The 21821-nt window shown below is 46.3% G+C and overlaps 1 protein-coding gene across 1 annotated transcript; it reads left to right on the plus strand.

Annotated features, from left to right (window-relative positions):
* Positions 1-1026: 1026 nt before the first annotated feature.
* LOC306757461 (protein kinase C delta type-like) lies at positions 1027-15958 on the plus strand. Its single transcript, XM_079242510.1, has 17 exons — positions 1027-1153; positions 9173-9303; positions 9415-9702; positions 10920-11085; positions 11649-11680; positions 11772-11857; positions 12099-12228; positions 12349-12449; positions 12530-12614; positions 12797-12915; positions 13357-13530; positions 13676-13767; positions 14361-14423; positions 14550-14688; positions 14802-14990; positions 15073-15201; positions 15302-15958. Exons 2-17 carry the CDS (start codon positions 9195-9197, stop codon positions 15458-15460), a joined length of 2061 nt encoding a protein of 686 aa, XP_079098636.1. The 5' UTR covers positions 1027-1153; positions 9173-9194; the 3' UTR covers positions 15461-15958.
* The last annotated feature ends 5863 nt before the right edge of the window (positions 15959-21821 follow it).

A 21821-nucleotide genomic window follows, 5' to 3' on the forward strand; every position in this document is an offset into this window, starting at 1 on the left:
TTAAAGATGGCGATGAAAACAAGTTATCTTTTCCTCGCTAGCGTTGAGGAAGAAGCTCATACTTCCCCAGTTACAACGTAGTTCCTGCTCAGCCAGAGTGCAGGATGAGGGCAGACCCATGGAGGAGTCCCTCTGCAGGGTACCAGCTGGGAGAACAAGCAGAAAGTTCATTTACTGGCAGGAATTTCCTTTAGTTGCTGTTATTTGGTCTTATCTTGCTGTTGTAGGAGTTTCCTTTGGTTCTGAAATGTCACATGGTGAGGAGCTAAACATGAGTTAAACATGTGGATCAAATCGTTCATTCAGGATTTATAATAAAAGTTCAGATTAATTCAAACCAAAATGTGCTTCATTTTAAAATCAGCCCAACTTTTCCAGCTCTGTGTAGCACAAAGACGCTAAGTTAAAGGACTTCTACGAGGAGTCCTGGTCTCCTTGTGCTTGTTGTAATTTGCTGAGTAACTCCTTGGTTTCGTTCAGTAGCCTCTGTCAACATCCAGCCCTCATTACCTAACCTGTACGTCACTCTTCTCCCTGTTATGGAACGACACAGACCTCCTCAGGAGCAACCTGTTGTCCTGCAGCCTTACAGGGTGGAGGCTGATGATTCATCACCATATGATCAGCATGGAAACATTCCAGCTGTTCAAACCAGCCTTTAACAAACAAACAACATTTTTCTGCTGTTTAAACTGAAGAAAAGCAGAATTAACAGCTGAACTCCTTTCTCTCTTCCTTCATTTGCTTTCAACAGGACAGTGGCTGGCAGTGGAGTCAGGTTCAGGTCAAGGTGAGACAAGGAGTCATGATTCCACAGCAGCTGCCACGAGGCTGCAAACCTGCCACCAGGTCGCGCGCCTGCATTCCTGCAGGACCTCAACATTCAGCTAATCAGAACCAAATCAAGGCTGTGCGCGTGCGCGCGTCTTGGGAAATTTACCTGGCTGACGTCACACGTCCAGCCCTCGACGCTGCGCGCTGATTGAAGAGCTGCGGCGCGCGCTGCCCGGCCAGACGCACGCAGACGGAGCTCGCGCGAGCAGCAGCCGGCTCAAGCACTTCCTGAAGACCCAATCAGGGACGTCCAAGTCCGGAAAAGCGCGATTTCTGCCGCTGAAGTCCGTCCGGGCGCGCGCGGGTCAGCAGCCGCCAGGTGAGTCGCAGTTTACTGGCACGCGCCTGGAGGTTTGGGGGAGCGACTCTGTGTGTGACAGCAGAAAGCTCACACACACACACACACACACGCACGCACGCACGGCTTCTTGCTTTGTTTCGCTTTGATGCGGCTCCGCGTGGGCTTCCGTTCCTCGACGTGTCGCGTTTCCAGGTGAAAGAGACCCAGGCAGGCTCGCGCGTGATTTCTGAGGAGCTGTCGTGTTCCAGGTGACTTCAGGGAGACAGACCACAGTTTTCTAAACTTTCTTACAACGTAGTGAAGATTATTCAGTTCCGAGTGGAGATAGAGGATTTCTGAACATCACTCTTCTAACTTCTGCATGTCTGGATGATAAAAGTCCCACATAGAGCCAGAATTCTTTATTCAGACAGAAATAATGCAGAATAAAGAAGCCTACTGGCTGCTGTTGGTGCTTAAAGTAGTAAAAATGAACATTTAAGAGATTCTGTTTCCTGTTTTATTTTTTACCCAAAACTCTGAGTTTCTAAGTAAGAGGAGATGATGATGATGATGATGATGATGAAGAGCAGCTCCTGAGTCATCGTGGTTTCACTGGACCTGGAGACTCCTTCTGCTCTGTTAGATGAGACTAAAGTCCAGCAGCCTGACTTATGGGAAGTCCCCCTCCCTCCGGCTCCTGCTTCCTACAGTCAAAACATCTTACTTCCTCATATGCAGTGTGTACACACACCGTTACACACACACACACACACACACACTGTCTCCTTACCGTGAACGTGTCACTTTGTGGCAGGAGGCAGAACAGGTAACATCATCTGCCTGAAGTCACTGCTGTGTCAATATTGGCTTGTGGCATCATGAACCGAGGGCGCAGCAGAGACATCTGCTCAGCGACGAGCTGCCCGCGCAGGACCGCAACACACACCCATGGAGTACAAACTGAACACGGTGGAGGTGGAAAGACCTGCATGGAGTCCCGCGTTGGCGTCATGTTGCTGTTTGCTCCAACAGTTCAGCTCTTCCTGCATGTTTTAGTTTAATTTACTGAGCACACAACTCTCTGATACACACACACACACACACACACACACACACACGCTACCATCCTGATGGGTTCATTATTTTGACCTGAAGGGTGGGGATTGAACCACCGACTTTTTGTTGTGCTTGCTCTCCACGCTGCAGAGCTGCAGCTGTTCTTGCACCCTGCCATGGAGGTTGAAGCTCACATGAACGGTAAACCATGTGGACATGATGGCAGAATGTGCGTGAACATCCGTCGGGTTTCTACGATGCGTGACAGTCGTTCAGAACATCTGGTTCCAGGTTTCAGTCTTTTATCGCCTGATGTTGTCTGAAAATGCACTGGAGGGATGTGCTCTCCAGGAATGATTGCATGCCCTTCAGCTCTCGCCAATGCCTGCTCCCCCCCCCCCCTCACACACACACACACACACACACACACCCTGCTTGCCTCGCCCATTGGATGCTGCTTTGAGCCTTTGTGAACTGTGAACGAGGCAGAAATGGACACCGCTTTCGCCTTCTCTCACACACACACACACACACACACACACACACACACACCCAGGCAGGATTCTTTCCATGCTGCAGCAGCATCAGGCTCCACATCGTGCCAGAGAGCCCAGCAGCTCCCAGACTCAAGCCAGAGGTGATTTACCAAGTTTTGAGGTGCATTTCCCAGCAATGAAACATCTGCTGGTCCCTTTTCTTCCCAGTAGAACCTGACCAGTTTGTGTCTGATGGGACGGAGGAGCGTTTGGGCCTGTTTAGATATTAACCTTGGTTTGCAAAGAAAGTCGAGCTTCCATTCCTTCCTGCCAGTTTGCACTGAAATTCCTTAAAGGCCTCTTTGTTCAGGGTTATTGGTGTGTGTGTGCACGTATAAGTAGACCTGTGCGCGCTCGGGGCCGTGTTAAAGCAGTAGTAAAACATGCCGCAGTGCCCCATGAAGCACTTTTAATGTTTTCTGTTTGCGTTTCAGAGACTTCGACTGTAAATTCCTCCTCAGATTTTATTCCGTCCATCTTTAGAGGTTTGGAAACTTTTCGTGTTTCCAGACTTTCAGCCTTCCTACAATTTATTTTAAACTTTGTTAAAGTGTTGATCTGTAGATTATTTCAGATGACATAAAGAAGTTTTTACATGATAAATAAAAAGTGTTGACGATAAATTATCAAGAAAAGTCTGTTTTAAAGTTTATTTTTCACAGCAGATGTTTATCAGATAAAATTTAGCTTATTAAAAAGTGAATTATTGTTCATGAAAAGTATAATTAACCACCTAACTCCTCCTTGTAGACCAACAGAGCGTCCGCTTCATGTCTGCATGGATCCGTTTGGTGTTGGATGATTCAGGAAAACATTTCAATCAGAAATTAAAACCAGGTTTCTTGTTATATGATTTAAAATCAATAAATCACAGATTCCTCTTTTCTACCATGTTTTGGAGCAGCTGTGGCCATGCTCGCTCAGGCTCTGAATACTCGTGTGAAGTGTTTGTTCAGCTGTAACGTTGGCTTCCCTTTAGACCGTCTGCAGTATGATTTAAATCTCCTTTCCATCCAGCCATGATGCTGCCAGGCGGCTCCTCTCTAACTGTAAAATTATAAACGGAACGTAAACTGGACGGACAGGTTAGGGAGCCATGCGGGTTGCAGTCAGAGGTAAATATTTTAGTTTTTTTCCACACTACACTAAATATTTATTGATATTACTGAATTACACGTCTCCAGATGTCGTCCTGTGACGCAGCGACACGCAAAGCGGCGACACGTAAAGCGGCGACACGCAAAGCGGCGACACGTAAAGCGGCGACACGCAAAGCGGCGACACGCAAAGCGGCGACACGTAAAGCGGCGACACGCAAAGCGGCGACACGTAAAGCGGCAACCTCCCCGCCGCCTTTTGGTCGGTTTTCAGTAACACATTTCTTTTCACATATTTCTGAGTGACTTCTTTTGGAAAACTATCCTACTTTTCACCTCCTGTCTTTGTTCTTTCAGGACAGTTTTCATTTCTCCAGCTTGTGTTCTGCCACTGAGGCAGACCTAATTACCCACTTACACGCTTTCCTCTCCCAAGATTTACATTTAAACACTTTGTAGGTGAAGACGAGCAAATATGCAGAAAGCCGGTGAAGGGAATCATCCAGACTCTGTTGTCCTAAAGACAAACACTTTTTAACCTTTCCACAGTGGACATCTTCCCCTCCTGCAGAAGGAAATGTGCAGATGTTGGCAACGCTTTTATTGAGCACTTTGTTCTGTTTAGGAGTCGCAAACATCCTGACGGAGCAACAGCAGGAGTAAAATCTCATGAAGGCCTGATGGTCTGTTATTCTGCAGACATGTTACGGTGAGGAACTGGAGCTAGTTCGGAACATTTAGAGTGAAGCTGCATTTTTCCCCCAGCAGAACCAGAACAGCAACACAGACTTGGAATTATAATAACTCCACAAGGCGTGTTGAAGACATCACCTACCTGACAGGCCGGAAAACGTGCACAAATACTTCCACACTGTGGAATGAATGTATTCTACAACATAAAGCCAGGATGCCTCCTGGACCTCCCTGGTGAGGTGTTCCAGGCACGTCCCTCTGGGAGGAGACCCCGGGGAAGACCCAGGACACGCTGGAGGGATTACATCTCTCGGCTGGCCTGGGAACGCCTCGGGATCCCCCCCGCAGAGTTGGTAGATGTGGCTGGGGAGAGGGAAGTCTGGGCTTCCCTGCTTAGGCTGCTGCCCCCGCGACCCGACCCCGGATGGATGGATGGATGGATGGATGGATGGATGGATGGATGGAACATAAAGCCAGAATGATGGCAGTAGAATGTTGCAGTGCTCTGACTATTGTTTAGATCTTTATTCTCTGTAATGACGCGTTTCTTTCTGGTCTGCTGATAAGTTCCACACAGAGGCGCCCCAGCCTGTTAGACCTGCTTGATCAGTGCTTCCTCTCAGGAACATCTCTTGTAATTCGGTTTGCGGCCTTTCACCGAGCAGGACTTTCTTCGATGCAAGCCGCTGTTGTGTTGCGCTTAAGGCCAGCTCTGCTGCAGGAAAGTTTTCATGTTAAGGACAATCGGATTTGAAAACGGGGTCAGCAAAGTTAAACTTTGGTTAAACCACATGGACTATTTCTAAAAGGAATGATGGTGATGTTTTCAGACTTTCCCTGTGGTAATGATTAATCTGTCCTTTGTGACTGCATTGATAAGAGCCGTGTTCCTGAGCCCACTAGTGATTTTCACCACAGAGGCATGTCTGTGTTTTCATGCACTTCTGCCGGAGGGCCCAAAGATAACAACCACTGTATTTGTTTTCCAGCTTCGTCCCTCGTGTGCAGACGTTTCCCAGGACATCGGATTCTTTTTGTTTCCTGCTCCCAACTTAAAAAGAACAAGAAAAAACGCTAATCAACAAAAATCTGATTGTCTTATTGTACAGAGGACGTTATCATAAAGCTGCACTCCTCAAACTTCCTCGTGTCTCATGTGACACAAAAGTCCTTTTTCCCGTCAAAGTGACGTTCGATGGCGCAACCATGCTATGTGCATCTCGGTGGTTTTAGTATCCTGGTCATTTCCAGTCGGCATGAAATTTAGGAATTTTATTTCTCTGTGCAAAGTTAACACAGATAAGACACTGGAATGCAGACTGGCTTTGCCGTGAACTTACTGGTTGTCCTCAGTCCTCCAGGACATGCACAGAAACCCCATCTGTCCTGCTGTCAGGTTATTTCAATGCTGCTTTTTAGTGGAAATAAAGATCTGGTTTCCCCTCGAGGCCTCTGACCTGCCCTCCAGTGGGTAGTCTTTTTCTTCTCTCTCTTCCTCTCTCTTGCCCTTTTCCTCTACCCACCCCTTCCCCAATTGCATGCACTCATTTTTTCCACTCTCTCTGGGGAAACAAGGCTCTCTTCTATATAATGTCTGTTTGCGTACACAAGAGAATGAGTGAAGTTTCTGAGGCTGGAACTGGACTTTATATATTTTATTTGTGTGTGTGTGAGTCTACATGGCTTTGATTCCTATTTTTCACTATGTGACTGTGTGTATACTTGAATGGGAAGTACTATGGGGTGTCTGATAACTTCTGACCTGGCTTGATGTGACTTTAGTGCGGTCAGTCTTCAGATGAACATCTCCATGATAACGTCACCTGTTGGATAAGAATCTAAACATTCAAGGTGTGCCGGCGTGTCTGGCATGTTGTATCAGCGGTCTAATGAGTAGCACTGGAACATTAAAGCAGTAGCTGATTAAGCTTTAAACTTAATGTGCACCTGGGGGGGGGGCTTTCTACAGATCCTGCAGAAAGGTCAGTTGATCCAAACCATAGACCGTATATGAAAGATGGACGAAGCCTACAGCGGTTAAAAGTGAAGTTGATGCAGAAGTGCATAAACTGCATAAAACTGCAGTTCCCCCTTCATCCAGTAGGGGCTGCAAAACGGAGCAGATCTTCATAGACTCCAATGTTAAAAAGACCAACTTCACAGCAGGAATAAACATGTTTACAGCAGAAATAAACATGTTCACAGCAGGAATAAACATGTTTACAGCAGGAATAAACATGTTTACAGCAGGAATAAACATGTTTACAGCAGAAATAAACATGTTTACAGCAGGAATAAACATGTTTACAGCCTGGTACAAAAATCCATTTTAGGTTTAATAGGTCAGGTTTACCTTCATGACAACTGTGGGGGGAGTGAATTTTTTTCTAACTCTCCCGTTTAAAAGTAATTTAATCTTAAAATTCTGCATATTTAGGGGCGTGTCCTTTTGATTGACAGGTACCCGATCTCCCGTTTCAAGTCAGAAAAACGTAGAACAACCAGGGTTTTTAGCCGGTTAACAACGTGACTTAGCTTTAGCCTGCTTACCTCCGTTAGCTGGTTAGCTCCTGTAATCCCCGGGTTAGCTTGGTTAGCTCTTAGCTACAGAAAGCTCAGAGTTCGCTCGATGTCAAGACGACGTGCATGCCCCTGCCAACATGGCGATGGTAGGAACCGCCCACCGAGCTTCAGTTCAGCTCTTCAGAAACCTGCGTTATTATATAGAAAACTGGTGTAATCATTGTATTCTGAGAGGAATGTTGTATTGACTCCAGGAAGAATATATGTATTGCAATAGCTAAGAGATCAAAATAAATATAAATACAAATACAAATATGTAAGACGTCACGGAGGCTCCGCCTATCTTTTTATATACAGTCTATGATCCAAACGTCCCCTCAGCTTGTCTGCTTTACTGTAGTATGTGCAGCAAAATGACAGTTTAATTTCAGCACAGTAGTTTCAGTATCTGCACATGTTAACGAGCATATCTCCCCTCAAACTTACAACCTCTGCACTAAGAACATGTACAGCCTGACACTTCCCCTCCCTCAGTCGACTAAAATAAGATCTGGATCCATTCAGAAGTAAAAATAGCATCTGCTTGGCCTTTTGTTGGCTGGCCAGGTGGCTGTATTGTATCACATTCTGGTTCGGTCACTTGAAGCTTCTTGAAGAAAAAAACCACATGAACACACTTGATCCACTTATGAGTGACGAGTCGGTTATAAAACAAGAAGTTTCCGTGTGGCACGTATCCATCAGTCAGCATGCACATTCAGACATGACACTTGGAGACCGGTATTGTTGTTGCACATCTGAAAAGCCGCAGGTGTAACGTCTCCCTGCAGGGTCACGAATTTAGGATGTGAAACTTTGAAATGTGTTGCAGAGGGAGGTGTGTGTGTGAGTGTGTGCAGCACAAACAGTGTTTATACTGCAAGCTGCATTTAGCCGTTCCCTCGCTTGCATAACATGGGTTTGTCTAAACACACTTAAACACAGACAATGTTCTTCCTCCTGAGCTGCAGTTACATCATTCTGAAGCCTTTCAACACACATTAACTATGTTTTAAAACATTCAGCTTGTCTGGTTTCTGCAAAGACTTAGAGGTAGAAGCTTCTCGGGTCTGAACTGGTTAAAAGGCACAGAAGCTGCCATCCAGACATGGCTGCAGGAATCCTGGCAGGGTTCAGTCGCTGCTCTGGGATCTGCCATGCAGGCTTATGTGGTCCAGGTCACGCACACACATTCTGGGACTGTTTGGTGTGAAACAGCCCTGATAACATAAAAGACTCATTAAGCATCAGAACGGTTTCTGTTCTACATGACGGCTGCCTTGCTGCTTTTTAAGTCAACACTTGTGTATTAAAGCCCCTGTAGGGGAGTGTGTAGTGATTCTAGTGTGTTTCTGTTAGAGGACGTTGTGTTCTGTAGCTCACAAACACAATGCAGAAGAAAGAATTGTGAAGCAGCATATTAAACATTAAGCTGTTTGCACAAAATAAACGAACGCTGCCTGATTTCTGGTGTTGAGACGGACTTTTAGTTCAAGGCTTTCATGCATTAATGCATGATGATTTACATTCTCATGTGGCAGTATGAAATGTTAATTATTTCTCTTTGGAAGTCATTTCTGAGCGTGCTGGTTTGTACTCCACTAATCTCATGTCTGGCTGTATTAATACGAGTTGGGTGGGTTTGTTGCTCACAAGGTTTGAGAGGAAGTGTGAAAAACAGCCAGAAAGCAGCTCAGTGGAGCCGCTCGGCTTCTGTCGCAGGCCTCCTGTCTTTAAGTCCTCCTTAATGACATGTAGAATATAGATTCTGTCTTTGTGTAAAATCTGCAGATGAATCCATCCCAGTATCACAGTAGGCGAATAGAGGATCAGTGTCGTCTCGTTTTTCTGTCGTATGGTTTCATTTAGATTTTCCTCTCCATGTGACTCTTGTGTTCCGAGTCTCTTCTCTCCTTTTAGCCGGTCGGTTAGTTTCTAATCTCGTGCATTTGGTTGGAAACCTCTACTTCCTCTGCCATTCACGTCTCAGGCTGCTGTCGGCTACAGATGTTCTTCCTTCTTGTTTCAAGTGAAGAACTTGAGCAATACAAACACAAGAATACGTAACTTGAGAAGCTGAGTGTGTCCTAACTGTCGCTCTGTTTTTCTAGGAGGCCTGGGTGAGCGGTCGCCATGTCGCCCTTCCTTCGTATCACCCTGAATACTTACGACGCAGGCGCCCTGCCGCCTCTGACTGACCCTCCCATCTGTGCCATCAAGATGAAGGAGTCTGTCAGTACTGGTATGTACATGTGTGCAGTTTTTATGTAGACAGCAGGAGGTGGAGACCTGAACTGTCACATTCCTGAAGCGAGTATTTGCTCCTCGCTGATGATCCTCTTTTCTCCCTCAGAGCGAGGAAAGACCCTGGTTCAGAGGAAGCCCACCATGTATCCCTCTTGGAAGTCCACTTTTGACGCTCACATCCATGAGGGGCGTGTCCTGGAAGTGGTCCTGATGCAGAGCACGGAGGAGCCACTGGCCAAGGCCACCGTAGGCGTGTGTGTTCTCGCAGAACGCTGTAAGAGCTCCAAAACCAACGGCCGCACTGAGTTCTGGGTGGACCTGCATCCTGCAGGGAAGATTCAGATGGCGGTGCAGTTCTTCCTAGAGGACGCCGACGTAGTCAAATCCCAAATGGGTAAAAATATTCTGTTCTTCCAGAGACCAACGCGGATGTTTGATGTTAATGTGCGACGGAGAATTCGGTTGGATTAAATTATACTCGACTGTCTTGTTCAACCGCCATCAGATTCTGATATTTCTGAAGTTTTACGAGTCGACAGAAGTTCTGACAAACAAAACGATGAGAAAAAAGGTTTTTCTAAAATACTGAGTTCCCTGACCGGGAATCGAACCCGGGCCGCGGCGGTGAGAGCGCCGAATCCTAACCACTAGACCACCAGGGAGTCCTGTAAGGGGGGCAGATGGAACAGCTGACTCGACTGACCCCCTCCACCCCCGTCGCTCTTCCTGCCTTCCCTCTGTCAGCCTGTTTCTGTCCCTGTGGGGGGGTGCTGCCCTCTGCTGGCAGAAATGCCTCCCTTCCTCTGCGTTTCTTCCACCTACAACTTCCTCCGTCTGCAGACTGCAGTTGTTGCTCGCTGGACCTGCTCTGAACCGTCTGCATGATGCTTCACCCCGTCAGCTGACCTCAGCTGTGGCTCTGCAGCCTCTGAATGTGTGTAGATTCAGAAGTTTTAAATCTGAAGTCTGTTTCAGTCCGAGTTTCAGATCCCAGTCGGCCAAATCGAAGAGAAACATTTTTATTATTGTGTTTATTTCTTATAAATTCTTCCTTCAGCTGTTTGTGAGATCAAACCAGTACGTACTGGACACCTTCAGGAACCAGCTCAGCAGATTCTGTGTGGCATCACCGTGCAGCATCGGCTCACGAAGAGCAGTCCACAATCATTGTAGACATGTGTGAATAGTTCTAATCAAAGCCTCCCTGTCTCTTTTCCCACTTCCCTGGTCCGGCTCACCAAACCGCCGCCTCAACTCATCACTCCTACTTTTCACCATCTATCCGCCTCGTTCTATAGGGTTCCTCCTCCAACCCTCCTCCCGTCTCTCATGCAGTTTTTCCTCTTTTTCTTTTGCTGCTTTCACGCTTTGTTTGTCGTCTTCTCACATTGACTTTTGGCCCCCCGCTCTTCTGACCTGCCATTCATCCAGGAGGGGGCCTTTCAGTGTTCAGCCTCCATTTAACCCCAGCATGAGTTTTCTGCTCTCCATAATGTTTCATTTACAACGCCTGCTCGGTAGAAGTTCTAGATAAATCAGTGTGTGAGGTGCATCAAACGTGCTCGGAGGTGTAGAGAATAACTAGACTTTTACCTTGACGTGTCCCCTTAGAGGCATCTAAGCAGTCGGAGTCCATTCCTGAAGACGGCATGATGACTCTCAACAAGAGGAGAGGCGCCTTCAAGCAGCCGAGGGTTCACGTCATCAAGGCCCACGAGTTCACGGCCACCTTCTTCGGCCAGCCAACCTTCTGCTCCGTCTGCAAAGAGTTCCTCTGGTGAGATGGTCCGGCCTGCTGACGGCGGTCTCTATCATGCCTGCTTTTTATTTGGAACAAACATTTCAGAGACGACAGACGTACATCTGATTCTTCTCCGGTTGTTCTCCATCAGGAGACGCTGATATGATAAAACAGTGTTGTTTATCAATAAATAACTGCAGGGAAACCATCTGAGAATGAATCACTTTTGTGGAAAACCCCACTAGGAGGTCACGTCCTCTTCCAACTACGGAAACAGAAGCAATTTCTGTGTCTTGCTGCTTCCAACTCCCCAAACTCCAGCATTTATCTGCCCCGTCCTGGAGGAAAGAGTTCTAGCTTCATTATCCAATATGTGGAGAATGTCCTCCAGTTCAGCTCTGACATGTAAAACTACTGCATAAAAAGAGGATCATGATGCTAAATGGATCTCCATGCCAACAAAAAGCAGTCTTTATTAAAATTCCGCTGAAAGTGACTGAAGGTGTTTAACTGCAGCGTCTGCAGGAGAACATTTCTTTGTGTTTGTCATCTTGGGCCATAAAAAACAAACATTTAATGTTGTCTAAAATCTCACACAGGGGGCTCAACAAGCAGGGCTACAAGTGCAGACGTGAGTGTTTTCTGCTTCCTGTTTCTGTCTCACATGTTAAGTGTATCCAAACGTCCCGCTGACACAGCATCTCGCTGCTTGTTTCCCTCAGAATGCAACGCAGCAATCCACAAGAAATGCATCGAGAAGATCATCGGCAGGTGCACCGGAACAGCAACCAACAGCCGTGACACGATGGTGAGCGAAGCTGATGTTTCCCTGCTTGGACCGCGGTGCTGTTTCACAGTTTTCTAGCTGCTTGTAGAACAGTTTGCCTTCTGCTGTTTTACGGTTTATAAAGTTATTCAGCTGTTAAATTCCCAATGAATGAGTGGAGACGTGTCCTGAAGTTCTGCCGGCATCATCAGTCTGTTGCCGTCCCAACGAAGCAGCCGAAGCCGGATTTGTGTGGCTGAAATGGAGACGTGTGTGTTTGTAGTTCCAGAAGGAGCGCTTCAAGATTGACATGCCACATCGCTTCAAACTGTACAACTACAAGAGCCCCACGTTCTGCGACCACTGCGGCAGCCTGCTGTGGGGTCTCTACAAGCAGGGCCTCAAGTGTGAAGGTGTGTTTTCCTCCTGAACTACATCAGATGTTTCTCCTGCCGTGCTTCTTAACACTGTACTCCCTTTTCCCCTATCCCCCGTCTCGGCTCGGCCAACGCAACCTTCGTTCCGCTGACTAGACTGTGGGATGAACGTCCACAGTTACTGCCAGAAGAAAGTGGCCAACCTGTGTGGAATCAACCAGAAAGTTCTGGCCGAGGCTCTGTCTCAGGTCTCCCTGGTCGGTACAGCGCTGGGTTTACGCACCTCAGGAATTATGGATGTCAGATCGGTTTCATGATGCTCTTTTTTCCACCTTAGAAATCCGTGAAGAAGCCTGACAACTCAGGTGCAGACGACATTGGGATTTATCAAGACCTCCAGAAACCAGCAACAGACACTAGTGGTAAGATGTCGGCAGGTTCGGTCTGGTTTGGTGTCAGATTTGACCTTCTGTTTGTCGCTGATCCTGCTTTAATGGTTTCCATTGTCCTAAACTTTGTTTCCTTGCTTCTGCGGGTTTGCATGAAGATTTGCATACAGGTTTGCATATTCATTTACTCAAAGAGTGCAAATGTTTGTTTACAGCTGGGAGCAACGGCAAGAGCGTGAGCCCTGCGCCGGCTCTTGTTCCAGCCCCCCGGGTGCACCTCACCCTCAGCCATCTGGTCTTCCACAAGGTGCTGGGCAAGGGCAGCTTTGGAAAGGTATACCTGCAGGTTTCACACTTGATGAATCCACCTGTCAAAGCAAAGTTTTCCTGTGATGGATCCTGTGATGGATTCTGGACCATCGTTATTTTTATCATCACTCTGAGATGCACAAACGTCGCTCACGTTGATCTGTCGTCTCCACCCCAACCAGTCGAGGCAGATGGCTGCCCTCCCTGAGCCGGGTTCTGCCAGAGGTTTTCTTCCTGTTAAAGGGGAGTTTTTTCCTTCCCACTGTCGCCTCGTGCAGCTCAGGATGGAGGATTGGATCCAAGTCATGACTCGATGCAATCAGTTGGTTTCTATTATAGGATATGTATGAACTGGCTGGAAATGATGTGGATGTAAAGTGTCCTGAAGTGACGCTGTACAAATAAAGCTGAATTGTTGAGTTTGTAATGCAGGGATGTACCTGGATCTGGTTTCTGACGTGTCCAGGTGCTGCTGGCGGAGTTGAAGGGTCAGGGTCAGTACTTTGCCGTGAAGGCGCTGAAGAAGCATGTCGTTCTCATGGATGATGACGTGGAGTGCACCATGGTGGAGAAGAGAGTCCTGGCTCTGGCCTGGGAGAACCCGTTTCTCACTTACCTCTACGGCACATTCCAGTCTAAAGTACGCACACACCTGCTGCTCCTCTGTGTGTGGAACACACTGCAGCTTTTATCTCAGCACATTTATTCCCTTTCTCACACACACACACACACACCGCGCGTCGTCTGTCACACAATGAGATGACACTAATGTGCTGTTTGCACAGGAGCACCTTTTCTTTGTGATGGAGTATCTGAATGGAGGCGACTTGATGTTTCACATTCAAGATAAAGGCCGCTTCGACGTCAACAGAGCCACGTGAGTACCCTGCGTTGTTTCCTACGGAGCATGTCTAAAACTAGGAAAGTTAGGAAGATCCTAAGGGCCCCATGACTCGATCAAAAAGATGCACAAACTATATAAGAAAATAATTAAACCTTCATTCAAAAATATTTTTCAAAGGTTGTAATAAAATATAGCAGTTATATAAACTGATAAACCATTTATATTAAAATAACCTAGTTAGATGTTTGCACTGTGATTTAACCCTCAAAGAAATACCTTCAAATTAGAAATTTTAACCTAAAATTGTCCTTCTGGTATGAACCAAGACCCCCTTTCTGTTTTACATGAACAAAAAAAATAGTTTCATGCTGAATATGAAAGGAAGCAAAGTGATCAATAAGTCAATTGCCCATAAAGGGTTAAACACAGCCCTAGATCTTCATTATTCCCATGAAAAGCTGCTGCTTTTTTTTTTTTTATCAGCTTGAAGCAAAAACAAAAATCTAACCTTGCGACCCAGTGGGGGGGTCTCTGCCGTTGTCTTTCATAGGACCCAGAATTCCTGGCGGCGCCCCTGATGTCTACCACCAACCCCTCATCTAAACCAATCTGCTTGTTTCATTTAGATTTTATGCTGCTGAGATCGTAGTCGGACTGCAGTTCCTCCACTCCAACGGCATCGTCTACAGGTAAGAGCCAACATGGCGGTGCTGCGCCACTACAACATGCTACACCGGGCAGTAAACTCGTTCCACGCTTCCTCACTGCAAATAAAATGAAAGAAACCGACACTGGTTGTGTGTCTCTGTCTGCAGAGATTTGAAGCTGGACAATGTGATGCTGGACAAGGATGGACACATAAAAATCGCAGACTTTGGCATGTGTAAAGAGAACATCTCGTCAGAAAACCGGGCCAGCACATTTTGTGGGACGCCAGACTACATCGCACCAGAGGTCGGTGTGGAGCCATGAGCGAGCCTTCAGCAGACGGTGCCTGAATGGCCGTTGGGGGGCGTGACGGCACGTTCCTCTTACACACCGGTGGTCTCTGTTGTTTCTCATCTCAGATCCTGCTTGGACAAAAGTACACCTTCTCAGTGGACTGGTGGTCATTTGGCGTGCTGGTGTACGAGATGCTGATTGGCCAGTCGCCGTTCCAAGGCGACGATGAGGATGAGCTGTTTGACTCCATCAGGAACGACGTCCCCCACTACCCTCGGTGGATCACCAAGGAGTCCAAGAACCTGCTCGAACAAGTGAGAAGTCCCGCATGTCCGACTCCTTCGTCGCTTTTCTTCTGTGTTCGTCGTAAAACGAGTCGTTTTGTCACGTTTTCAGCTGTTTCAACGAGACCCCAAGAACAGGTTGGGTGTGGTGGGGGACATCCGTGCACACGCCTTCTTCAGAAGCATCAGCTGGCCGGCCCTGGAAAAGAGACAAGTGGAGCCTCCTTTTAAGCCCAAAGTGGTACGAGCCAACGCCTCCTGCTTTACGGCGCCAGTAACGCCTTTCTTTAGATTTCATTTCATGCATGTTGGATCCGATTGCTTTGCTTTCTGACCTGCAGAAATCCAGCAGCGACTGCAGCAACTTTGATCGGGAGTTCCTCAACGAGAAGGCCCGGCTCTCCCACGACGACAAAAATCTCATCGAATCCATGGATCCAAAAGTATTTGCCGGCTTTTCCTTCGTCAACCCCAAACTGGAGCATCTGATAAGCAAATAAAAGAACCAAATGTCGCCGTTTCAGCCCAGCACTCTAAAAAAATGTTTTTATTTTTTATTTGGTCCAGGGTCGTTTGACTTTTTGAGTCTTTTTAAAACGACGTAAAATAATATCAAGATGTTTGCAGGTATGTAAAACTATAATCGTGTCTCGGCTGTCAGAGTATTTACCTTCAGGAAATCTGGGGAGTGTCCACATCCATGTAGCAGCGATGCATTCAGGGGCTTTTTGTGACTTTATAATATTCTTCTTATGATCACCCTGTGGATCTGTGAGGATCATTCTGTGTGAAGTCTTGTGACATGTTTAGTCTCACGCTTCACCCGCCTGGCTTAGCAAGCGCAGCCAGAGGAGCTGAATGGCAGGAACAGAATTCTGTCTGGTGCAGGTCTTTCTTCGCTGTGTGGGAACGCACATCCATGCCTCTGGGCGTGTTTGTATCAATATGATTATATGCAACTGGTGGTCATATTGTTTGTTGATGAATGAATACTGAGATGGTCCCACCCTTCTAAAAAAATCTGCTGTACTATGAATGTGAAGTAAATTTAAATACTTCTGGAAATTGTAACTTTTATTTTAGTCACTTTCCGTCATGTTGTGTAGTTTTAAGATTTTTCTTAATGACACATTTTAATTGCAGTTTTCTGTTTTTGTGCATCACGGATGTCAAACATTATTCCGTTCATCTGTTCATTCCATTCTGTGGACTATTGACAGGTGTGTGTGTGTGTGTGTGTGTGTGTGTGTGTGTGTGTGTGTGTGTGTGTGTGTGTGTGTGTGTGTGTGTGTGTGTGTGTGTGTGTGTGTGTGTGTGTGAGAGAGAGATATATGTACTTCTGAATATCGGTATATGCTGAAGGATGTGCTTTTTTTTTGTTTTTTTATTACAAGGGAACGGGGCCTTTCCCTGTAAGAACAGATCTTTAATATATGGTACATGTTTGTATATAAGACTTGAATGTAGGAATTTTAACATGAATTAATAGAGCTGTATGCAAAAATATGTTACTGTTGGCTTTCCCAGAGTTGTGGGTGTACTTTTTAAACTCACCTTTTACATGTGATTCTGAATAAATATTCTTTAAATTCACAATGCAAAGTGGCAAAATGATGTTGAAAATGAATTCTCACATTTGATATCCAGCAGTAAACATTGGAGGCGCGCGCAGGGACCCGATCCTGGCCAATCACCGCTGGGATGATGTTAGAATGCAACGCAGCGGGGCGTCAGTGCCACCTAGCGGCCGCGTCCTGACACTGCAGCCGTTCTGAGAGGAAACGTTTGTTGCGGCGCTCGCGCCTTTGTGATGACCTGTGCTCCTCATCCTCTGTCCCTCATCCCATCTCTCTGTCACCTGGACGATGCAGCTACAGAAGATGCACTGAAAGATCAATCTGCATTAGCTGTTCATATATTTACCAGGATGCAAACATGCAGCATTAAACCCACCGCAGCCTCAAAGTTAAATATCTTCTAATTATAATAAATATATTTGGAAACAACTGGTTAACAAATCTATTTTTAAAATAAACGCGGCTACTTTGCAAAGCAGAGAAATTTAAGAGCAGGTTGATTTAATGGGTCCAGTTTCCTCACACGAATCGTGTTTCCTGCCAGTACTTTTTATTTATCTTTCACAATATCACAATAATACATGGAATAAATTCCAATTGATCGTCGACTGACTGTGTCGTCACTTAATGCAAGTGCAGTTTGCACATTTTTCATCTGAACATGTGCAAAGGAAAGGGCTCGTCCTTTCCTTTTGTTAGAAGCATCCACAGGCTGGGTCTTTGTGGAGGATATGTTGTGAAGCAGAAGGAAAAAATGCCTTTCAGACACGGCTTCATGCTGAAACAGAGAAGAAACATACTGAGATCATGGAGGAAGCGCGATGATCATGTAGGATAAAAGCACTTTGAGCATTGCTGTCACACTGTCAGCGCATATTTGCAGCAGTTTCTTCCTTCTCTTCCCAAACAGCAGAAAAAAGCCGCCTGGACTCCGCTTTGCAGCCTCAGACTCTCTGCATTCGGAACCATCGGAGTCTCGGTCGGAATTTGGTTAAAAGTCCAGACTCTGTCTCTCCACGGCGTGTTAATGACGGATGTCTTTGTTTCTCACTTAGAAAATATGAGAGAAAAAGGAAATAAAGTCTCCCAAACGGGACTACTTTCACACAACACGCTGCTTTTCTCCAAACCAAAAAGACCACTTATAGAAAAGTGAGTCGAATTAAGATGCAGTTAATTCCAGTTTAACTAAGTATTGATACCGTGGGGAATAAAGGCTCTCATTGAGCTCGTGCGCTGTGTTTGTGTACATAAATGGCAGCGTTCCTCCTTCCTCGCCAGCGTTTGTTTGAATTGTTGGTCCAGACTCGGATTGTGAGATGTTTTATTGTGTGAGTGAAGATGGAAGTCAGGATGATGATGATGATGAAGCTCAGAGGCATATAGGCGGTAGAACATGCGCAGTGGACACTTGTGCCATATTGGAATGAGGTCGTGAACGAAAAGAGTGTCAAGCTCACGTGACGCTGCGACGGCAACGCCGGAAGTGGAGCGGTTTGACCCTCCACAGTAAAAGCCGCGCGCAAAGAAGAACTCTGTAAATCTCTTTTTATGTTTAGCCAAATTTTTTATTCACAAATGTAAAGTTCAGAAATGCTCCCCTAATTTGATTTTTTTTTTTTTTTAAATGAGCTCAACCCATATGTAAAATCTTTGAATTGTATGAAAAACCCCAAAGCTGAAACAAAGTATTCCTATATACATGATATTCTCTTGGACTCAGTGGTCTCAGACTGAAGTCTTTTGCAATGTTTTGCCTCATTTTTGCGCTTTTGATTTATTTTTTTAATGTATTGCTTGAACTATTCATAATTGTTCCCTTATTTCAAATGTTACAATTGTAAAAGCACAACCATGTCTGTATATTTTCAGGGTGGGATTTATGAAAAAACAGAGGAGGGGGGGGCATTTAAAAAAATCTTTTATTTATAAAATAACTGGCAACACGTTATCTTCCACGCGGGTTTCCTCATTCCAAACTGGAAGAAAAATCTGAAAAATATGGAAAATAAAAATAAAAGTCAGTATAATGTTCCCAGAATTTTGGCCTATTTAAAAGATTCTTCTTATTTTTTAATGCCCTTACCTTTAAACTTAGCAGAACAGTCTAGTAAGGGGAGGGATCTCAGCATGTATACAGCTTTTTATATAGTTTTTGACTGCCTTGACCAAAGACTGGAACATTAGTCTACCCCCTCCCCCCGGATAAAAAATGAATGACCAGAGGGGAGGTAAATCCTCCTCATCCTCCCCCAACAAATTGCACCCTGCATGTACTCACTTGTATGTGAGTTATCAAATAAATAAATAAAAAAATCAAATTAAAAAAAAAAAAAACTAAATAAAAAATATGACTAAATAAATGAATAAATTAAAAAAAGATTATTATTATTATTATTATTATTATTATTATTAATAATAATAATAATAATAATAATAATAATAATAATAATAATAATAACAATAAAATTAAAAGCCCCGAGCATTGCCGCGTCAACGGCTGCGGGAACGTCCGCGTCTTATTTTGAAGGGTCCAACCGGGGCTGCGTGTTTCCTTCACGCGGGTTTGACGCTGCTGCCAGCGAGCAGGCGGAGAGGAACGGCATCTAAAAAAGCGACTTGGGAAAACTACTTAGCGGTAAGAGGTGAATTTTGCGACCAAATATTCACGTTCTCCGTGTTGTTTGTCACGAATCCCTCGCGCTGTTTCGCGCTGTGGCGGCGCATGCGCCGTTTTTCCCGTCTCTCAAAGAGATGCGTGTGGTTCGGTCGGGTGGAAGCGTCCTTACTGCTCCTCCTGCTCCTCCTATTGCTCCTACTGCTCCTCCTGCTCCTCCTGCTCCAGCCGTGACGTCCAGTAACTTGCCTCGGACGCGGCAGATCTTCCACCATGTGTCCGGAGAGTCGCACCCGGCTCGTGCCGGGGCTTGCGCTCCCCAGCCAGCAGCGTGTCACGCGCTGTGCTCGTGGGGAAAGTTGGACCTGCGTGGTGTCTCCGTGAAGCCTTCCACGGCCCATCACCGCTGCTGTTTGTCTGAACGGTCTCCAGCTGGACACACTCCCAGCAGTGTGTGGAAATTTCCCTCTTATCAGAAAACTCTTTGTGATGTCGAAGTCTGACATAATCAAGGTTGCACGAGCTCATCCGGCGCGTGCAGCGACCACAAAACGCCAAATAAACTCGTGTCATTTCTGCTTTAAAAAGCCGACACCTGGATGATGCTCTGCGGGGTTTAACCTGCTGCTGGATGGGGGTTTGCTTCATGCAAGCTGATATTCATGACGCCCCCCCCCAAAAAACCCCAACTTCCCTGTTGTGCAACTTGACCTGCAGGCTGCGCGCGGCTCCGCCTGACGTGCCACCAGGCAGCTGCATGGAGATGCTGAGAGGAATATCTGGAGTAATGTGTGCGTGTCAGTTTGCACAGACATGCTGCATTAGCATCAGGGGAGTAATGGGAACGTTATTCCAGTGACTTCACTGCAAAAACTGAAATCTAAGTAAGATTAAAAATCTGAAATTGAGTCCACATATGCTTTTTTTTTTTTTTTTTTTTTTTTTTTAGGCTGAGTTTTTGCAGTGTTTTTGGAGCAGTGAGATGTCCAAGCTTTGCAGAAACTGTTGTTCTGGGTACTTCTATTCTGCTTCTTGTATCATGATCTCAGCTTCTGTAGTTTATTAGGAACCTCAGCCTGTACATCTACCTGCTTTTTACATCTCTATGAGGTGCAAGGCTCTGAAGGAAAGTCAGCAGACGTCTGTTGGAGATTTTCGCCATTATTTTTGTACAAAAAGAGGAGTTAAATATGAAGGTATTTACTCTCTGGCACCAACCTGCTTCTTTCCTGAAATTATGACATTTTTATTGAATCTAATGTTCATATTTGTCAGAAAATATCTTTGGCTCTGCAGGGTTTCCCTCTGATTTCTGTTTGAATTTCATTTCATTATTAGATTTCTTTGTTGTGAACACAAACATGCAGATTCCCATCATGCCCTGCATGCTGTAGAGGCAGAAGCGAGGCCACAAACAGCAGCATGTCCTCATACCAGATTCATTTCACACATCGTGGTGCTCGAAGCCAACAGATAATGATGCAAAACAAAGAAGTTTTATTTATGTTTAAAGCGTTTACAAAGCAGCAACACTCCAGCCGACGCTGTAATATTTACCTTTATTAAACCTCACAATGCAGCTGCTAGATCAGAACGAACAGACCGTCTCAGGCGGAACCTGCTGGTCCGTCTCAGGCGGAACCCGCTGGTCCGTCTCAGGCGGAACATGCAGGTCCGTCTCAGGCGGAACCTGCAGGTCCGTCTCAGGCGGAACCTGCAGGTCCGTCTCAGGCGGAACATGCAGGTCCGTCTCAGGCGGAACCTGCAGGTCCGTCTCAGGCGGAACATGCAGGTCCGTCTCAGGCGGAACCTGCAGGTCCGTCGCAGGCGGAACCTGCAGGTCCGTCTCAGGCGGAACCTGCAGGTCCGTCGCAGGCGGAACATGCAGGTCCGTCGCAGGCGGAACCTGCAGGTCCGTCTCAGGCGGAACATGCAGGTCCGTCGCAGGCGGAACCTGCAGGTCCGTCGCAGGCGGAACCTGCAGGTCCGTCGCAGGCGGAACCTGCAGGTCCGTCGCAGGCGGAACATGCAGGTCCGTCGCAGGCGGAACATGCAGGTCCGTCTCAGGCGGAACATGCAGGTCCGTCGCAGGCGGAACATGCAGGTCCGTCGCAGGCGGAACCTGCAGGTCCGTCGCAGGCGGAACCTGCAGGTCCGTCGCAGGCGGAACCTGCAGGTCCGTCGCAGGCGGAACCTGCAGGTCCGTCGCAGGCGGAACCTGCAGGTTTGACTGTTTTTTAACAAAGTAGCAGAACATTTATTCTTTGCATCAAAACAAATGAAACCTGAGACGAGCTCGGCTACATGCATCATTGTTATATAAATAAATCCAAAAGTCTAAGATGATGTTTTTGTGCTGAAGGTCCGGTTCGTGATGCTACGATGTTCCTTTAGCTCCGTGCAGAATGAAGCATTTCAGCCGTTCAGCATCCAGAGACGTGCTTGTGTGCATCGTCCTGATAGACGGGATCAAACCCTGAGAGGTGGCGCTGTGAGTCCGGTTGCTTGACTTGTTGGAAGTCGTGTGAAGCGGATGTCGGCATCTTCACAAAGACGATGCGTGAAAGGGAAGAAAGAGTGAAAAGTGCAGTTTGAACACTTTGCCGTTCCTCCACCACCAAGCCGGATTCTATCTGCCAGGATTTTCTATGACTTCTGTTTTTGCAG

This window comes from Telmatherina bonti (genome assembly GCF_933228915.1).
Source record: "Telmatherina bonti genome assembly, chromosome: 6".
Classification (NCBI taxonomy): domain Eukaryota; kingdom Metazoa; phylum Chordata; class Actinopteri; order Atheriniformes; family Telmatherinidae; genus Telmatherina; species Telmatherina bonti.

Excerpts from the sequence above, each read along its gene's own strand:
- LOC306757461 (XM_079242510.1), top strand. The coding sequence starts at position 9,195 with ATGTCGCCCTTCCTTCGTATCACCCTGAATACTTACGACGCAGGCGCC. Across the intron at positions 9,703-10,919 it reads CGTAGTCAAATCCCAAATGG|AGGCATCTAAGCAGTCGGAG; the intron begins GTAAAAATATTC and ends GTGTCCCCTTAG. Across the intron at positions 14,689-14,801 it reads CAGACTACATCGCACCAGAG|ATCCTGCTTGGACAAAAGTA; the intron begins GTCGGTGTGGAG and ends TTCTCATCTCAG.